The following is a 6,702-nucleotide window of genomic DNA, read 5'->3' as shown; positions in this document are numbered from 1 at the left end:
TTTGTTGCGACAGAATACCTAACACCATAATATGATATACTTGACTGATGAAACTTTGTGACTCAGTTTTTTTTTTAATTGTGCAACCAAGGGCGTCCGCGAGGTCTACAACTCACTAAACCACTACTTTTACTGAAGGTTGATTTCACTTCCAGTTGCATGAAGAAAGGCCACTTTAAAACCGGGCTACCTCGTTTATAGTTGGTCAAACCAATTTGTCAGTCAGTAATAGAACCAGGAAAACTCACCCTTTTCTTTTGGGTGTTAGTACTAGTGTAAGACAAAGATAGTATGATTTTCTCTGTCTATGTTTGAAATGAGACAGTCTTTTGCTAAACTATAAAAATCTGTAAAAGTTTTCATCACAACCTACCGATCCTATCTTTCACATTTGCGTGAGAACCTTCACTATTCCTCACTCATAAAACCCATAGGCATGGGTTATTTTGTCAATTATCCTGTAAATATTAACACATTATTTTGTAAAGTAATAAATGGCCTTAAGTTCGTTAGGGCGACGCCACGCGGGCACAATTAGAAACTTTAGGAGCTATAAAACGTCTATAAATCAAGATGGGGAACGCTATGCGTTAGGGTGATCGTGCACTGCAGTTTGAAAGCGCAATTGATACAAAAACATACCCATTATGTAATTAATAGAAACAAATTTAATTTAATTTTGTCCAACCTAACCTAACCCATATCTGTAAATTTATTCATCCTTTCAGTTGACAAACTATTAATACAGTTAAGAGTGACGTGAACTTCAATATATCGTTCTACAATAAATCTCCCAAGAATCGTTCTACAACAAACCAATCTTCAATCGATCTACAATCAAAGTTACGCTCATTTTAACAACATTCTTAAATTAGTTACATATCTATGTCTATGTCTGGGACTAGTTTTCGCTGCTAGAAATTGTAATGTATTCATTCAACAAATAATGTGCTCGATGTCAATAAATTATATTTCATATAGGTGCCTACGACACGCAAAAATTTTCTGTAGGATACCTTAAACCACATAGTTTAATGGATGCACTTAAATCGATTTGTAATAAATCAAACACAACATTTAAGAGGCCTATCTCGGTTATTTTTCTCAAATATTTTACTCTAAAATAAAGCAGTGATAGAGTAACACTTAGTTTTTTATCAATATATTTTATAGGTATATAATTGTACTATAAAAAGTAACCTAAAATTAAAACAACCTAAAAAACTAAAACTAATAGTAAGTACCTATAAATACATAATATGGGTAACCTAGTACATACATACTTACATAGGGATCTTATATGCTACTCAAGCTAAGATATATTCACCAATATGCGTGCAAATACTTTCAAATAAAAAATAACTTAAAATCCTTTTCCGTCCAAAATATATAAGTAAAAGACACAAAAAACTTGACATTTAAAAAATTCCCTTTTTTAAAGTCACTGAAAGTTGTTCTACAACAACAACAACAACAACGGCCCTTAAATCTATTTCCCTGCCAGTGTGCGCCGCCGCGGGCGCTCGTTAGCATCTATACGCGACATTTCGCGGGACTAATTGCGCTTCACCGGCCGATAACCGCCCGCTCCGCGCATGCGTGCGATTAATGCGTGCAGCCTTTAAATACAGCCTTTTAATACACGTGCAAATAGGGCTAAACTAGGAAGAAAATAAGAAACACAACATAATATCAACATTATATTATTTCGTGTGACAGAGCGTTCTTTTGGTTTTAAGGGGCCCACAGATTACCAGTTCGCCGGACGATATCAGCCTGTCAGTTAAACGCAAAATGGTGACAGTTCCGAACAACTGACAGGCTGATATCGTCCGGCGGACTGGTAATCAGTGGGCCCCTTTAGAAATGACGGCCATGATTTTATTTGTATTATTTATTAAAAGTTGTCACAGGAGTCGTTTTTAAGATTTTCGAGGTTTTAAAATTACCACACTGATCACAATTGGACTTCAAATACGAAATATTTCAAAATGGCCGTTAGAGTTTCTTCAAAAATATCATCATAAGAGTCGTTTTCAAGGTTTTCGGGGGCACAGATTAGTAAAATGTGTCTTTTATTTCGCAATGTGCGCCGCCGCGTCCGCGCATGCGTGCGATTAATAAGTGCAGCCTTTTATTGATATCAGTGCAAAGCGCAGATAGGGACTACATAGGGACAAAGGAATACGTAAACTTAACTGTAGTTTATTTGCAATGTGCATGAGAAAAGGTATTTCCGGGACTTTACCGTAATACTACATTAACATTTTAACAACCTACATAGATTACGTAATCTCAACCAACCAACGTTATTAAATTACTATCATTTATCACACCCACCGCAATAACCGAAGAAAAGCATGGAAATCCCACAAAACATAAGCCTCACCCACTAAACGTCATGTACTTGGTAATTTCATAATAATACTGGCAACACATCGCAATCTACCCTATAACTTCAAAAAAGCTTACGTCCTTTTGAAATGAAGGAACTTATGACGTTTTAAATTAGTATCTTGAATATGTTTCTCAGCTAATACTGTGTTCGCGGGTAATTGATAATAATACGGAATGACCCGTGACAGTAGCTGTGAGCGAAGTTGCTAGCAATGGATATACATAATTGTGTACCCTCTGGGAGCTGTGTTTTGTTATGTGTTGCCAGTTTAGAAAATTACCCTGTAGCTGAAGGTAACAGGTTAATAAACTAGCAGTGTACGCAAATTATTTTTCTATCTAAGGTGATATGATATGACTTCTAATCTTTTAAGTATTGTAGTTAGGTATCTACTGTCACTATCAGATATAAAGTACCACGCAATTCCAAATATGTATAACAAACAGCACGTCAGATTTTACGTTTCAACTATTTAATGTAATTCTAACCCCTACTGGCCAATTTGAAAACCTTTACCTACATTGTTGATGGCATGACAAATGTATTCTAAATTCAATTTAATTAGATAATTTACAGAAAAGCATAGTGAATAAAATATATGTTAAAACAGAACTTGTGTTTGGCCTGTGAGTAGATGTACTGTCTACACATTGATCAAATTTTCTATGGGAGGTCAACCCTTCGCGCCTACATTTTTTTATTTGCCTTTTCTACTGACGGAAATGAAATGAGTTGCCAAACTATATGTAAACATTAATAGTATCTACATATTTTGGGGTCAATTTACTTTATCCTGGCAACACCGATGAACAATATAAGCGCGCAGCCAGGCTCTGCGTAATGCGTAATCTTCATCACAACGTATTTACTGAGCGATACGCCCTAATGACAGGTAAACGTCGATCATTCTCACAACACGACGGAATTGTTATTAATATTCTCAGCCAATGTCTTCATTTTATAACCTTTATGGAATATAGAACTCTAAAAAACTGGTCAAGTGTTAGTTGGAGTCGCACATCGAGAGTCCCAAAAAGCGAGTCCATAAAAGCGATATCAAACAATGCTCGAAGGCTCGAACCCTAAAATAAATGAGTTTTTGCCAAAAATAACATCTTTGGTACGAGCTTTTATCGCTGACTATCCTTTTTTTTTCACAGGCAACTTACTCATCGTGTCAATTCTAAAAACCTCAAACAGAATTAGGTTGTGTTGTTTCATCACATAGATCCTACAGCTACCTCCTGTCTCCATCATCACCATCAGATCAGCTCGGTGGTGTCATAATATTGCAAATTTTGCAAATTTTCAACTGAATCGGAAATCGGGAAGTGGGGACAAATTTAGCTTCTAAGATTTGACCCACACTAACAAACCAACTAACAGGGCAAGTTAATTAAATCTTGTAAATCGACTGTAAAGATGCTATCTGCTACCTCAACATGTAAAATAACCGTACAGACAATATACCTACATCGATAGGTAAAGTGTCATTCTATGGAACTTGCTAACTATGTAAACAAACCGCCATATTGAAACTGTCAAAAATTATGAATTTACTTTAATTTACTAGTGACTTTTGTTTACATAGTTAGCAAGTTCCATAGAATGACACTTTGATAAGTAAAGCTGTTAGTGAGTGGCAGATATTTTTGGCGCTTTTGGCGTTTTATTTAACTTTACTGGAATTCCAATACTTGAAACTAACATTCCGTCAGTACGTATATACATTTGATTAAACGAAGTATAAATTGTGAAGTCTATTGTGAGGATGCGTGGCGTTACAAAGGGATCATTTGCATACCCTGACTCCGCATAAGCAACTCACACAATGAGCATTGCTGACGTTTCGATGACTCCGTGTTTCTGATGGGTCTAATTTGCAAGTTTTTTATAGTCTGTTCGAAAAGAGAAGAGTCGTGGAATGTATTGGGACCCATACATTCCACGACTCTTCCCTTTCCGCACAGATTCTACCATAAAAAATAACTTTACGGCCCGTTTAATGGTATAAAGATACTCGTTTAATGGTAGAGATTATTTTATATGTAGGTACCTCTACTACCATTAAAATAAATACAATTTCATCACAACTAGATGGATGTTTAATAACTCTGTATTTAGGTACACATCGTGATAGTTAATAGATTGAGTGTGATTATGTAAGTTCGTTGGCAAAGTAATACTTATCACTGTAATATCAAGCTTGTCTAATTGATGGAGATTGAAAATGGCCATATTATGAACCCTGTAGCAAAGCAACCCTATTGAGTTTCGGCTTGTCAAAATTATAATGAGTAATAGAGTCAAACAAAGTGTGGAGGTGTCATTGAAACTGTCTATTTTCATAGAAATTGAAACATTTATAATGACATTTCCACATATTCATTGCAGATGCCATGCAGACTTAGCTTGGGCGGACTCCAAATAACTTCTTAAAGAAGAGTAGAGTCGCAATGAGAGCTTTTATACTAAATGTTTTTAAAACAAAAAATTATTTATAAAAATGTTTAGAGAATAGAGCTTTAGGGGAATGAGATAATAATGGGTAAAAAACAGCACGTAAAATAATGTTATACTCCCATTGTACAATAAAAAGCAAGTTCTAATAAAGCTGTATCGTCCCAAATCTATGACAATCCAGCGAGAATTACATTTTTGAACTAACAAGTATTAACAACTTATATTAAACTCTAAAGCTGTCATTATAAGGTTGAAAGTCACTTGTTAATTGTTACACTGATTGTCAACAATTGTCAATGCGCACGCGACTAAATCGCCCCTAATGAAGGGGTTGGTACCCTTAAGGGTTACGACAATGCATCCCAGTCGATTATACGGCCAAATTAATTTTATGGTTGCATTACAATCGTTGCTAATATTTGATATTTATAAATTCATTGTTTATTCCTTTGCAGTGACATAACGACAATGTTTTTATAATGACATGTCTACATAACATATGCCACTTAATGTAAGTTACTTTTTATCATAGAGTATGTTCAATAAATATTTAATCGCAGTCGAAGCAAAACGAGTTTTCAAGCTATCTGTACGACATGTAACATTTAAAAGGCTGTATAAAAAATCAGTGAATTAGTATGCGATTTTACAGTTGAGCCGTTTTAATCGAGACTCCCGTACTCATGGCAGGTTCCACTCAACATTTACATACATCAATGTAGTTTTATAGAATCCAGTGACAATGTTAACAAAATGTCAAAAATAAATCCGTTAAACGGGACGTTTCCCATGGTCCGGATAAAGCGTGGGGCGTTTTATATAGGCAGGGATTCCGTCCACCGTGCCACTGTCAAACGAGACCTCATTGTGAGCACACGCCTATTCCATCAGTGTAACTTGTGTCTAAATAATAAAGTAATATCGTGTAAACAAGGATAATGAGCGAGTAGGTGGGGTCGGCAAGGCGTCTGCCTCTCCTTTTTTTCTCGAGATCTGGGCGGCGCGAAGAACACGCCTCACAGCCCACGCATCCGAACGCAGCGCGGCCAAACACGCTCTACACGACCCGACGGCAACCGTATAAACAAACAATTTAAAAAACAGTTCGAAATTTGAAACGTCGTGACGGATTCAACGCTTATCTTTTTTTTTCTTGTTATCTTTATAATTGCCAGCCAGGACGTTAATTGCTCAAACCGGAGTTCGGTTGTTTTATGTGAGTTTTGAAGTGCGCGCGCTTGTTTTGCGGTGAGATTGTCAGTGAAGCGGAAACGATGAGCTCTCGGGGCCAGGTGGTGTTGCCAACATGAAGCACGGTATCGACGAAGAGCACAGAATGCGCAAAAACCCTCGGGCAATCATTTTGTTGCTGTTCATTTTGTTTTGTAAAGCAAGGTAAGTCTATTGGCAAACAATTTTGTTTATTTTTACCCAACTATCGAAAAGGAAGAGTAAGTAATTTATTCAAATGCATGCATATACATTATGTGCATCTAGGTATATATTTCTATAGGTATACCTACATATTTCCTTCCCAATTAGCGCCTAACTACTTTTAATAGTTTAAGATTAGTTTTAATTGTGTTACCTGATTTTTTAAACTATATGAGTGACTCAATGGATCTTAGTACATATATACTGTTTTAGGTAGGTATAGAACAGCTGTGCATTGATAGTGTTTGTAAACAAATTCTGTATTGGGCAAAATTTCTTTCATATATCCGGCTATTCATGTTCACCTCTACGGGTCGCCATTCTCAACCGATTCTCGCGAAATTAGGTGCTAAGCAGGTTCGATAATTGTGTTGATTATTTTGATCAATTCAGTTTCCAAATCACAA

General features: G+C 36.1%; 1 protein-coding gene across 1 annotated transcript in view; it reads left to right on the top strand.

Moving 5' to 3' along the window:
• Positions 1-5,568: 5,568 nt before the first annotated feature.
• LOC134648349 (protein Wnt-10b) overlaps positions 5,569-6,702 on the top strand; it is a 39,777-nt gene continuing 38,643 nt past the window's right edge. Inside the window, exon 1 of the mRNA XM_063502864.1 lies at positions 5,569-6,256. Within this exon, the coding sequence (XP_063358934.1) occupies positions 6,168-6,256 (89 nt within the window). The 5' untranslated portion in view covers positions 5,569-6,167. The remainder of the gene's footprint in view (positions 6,257-6,702) is intronic.

Source organism: Cydia amplana, chromosome 5 (assembly GCF_948474715.1).
Source record: "Cydia amplana chromosome 5, ilCydAmpl1.1, whole genome shotgun sequence".
NCBI classification, from domain to species: domain Eukaryota; kingdom Metazoa; phylum Arthropoda; class Insecta; order Lepidoptera; family Tortricidae; genus Cydia; species Cydia amplana.
The sequence above is the reverse complement of the archived record's forward strand: the minus strand, read 5'-3'. Positions and strand labels throughout refer to the sequence as shown.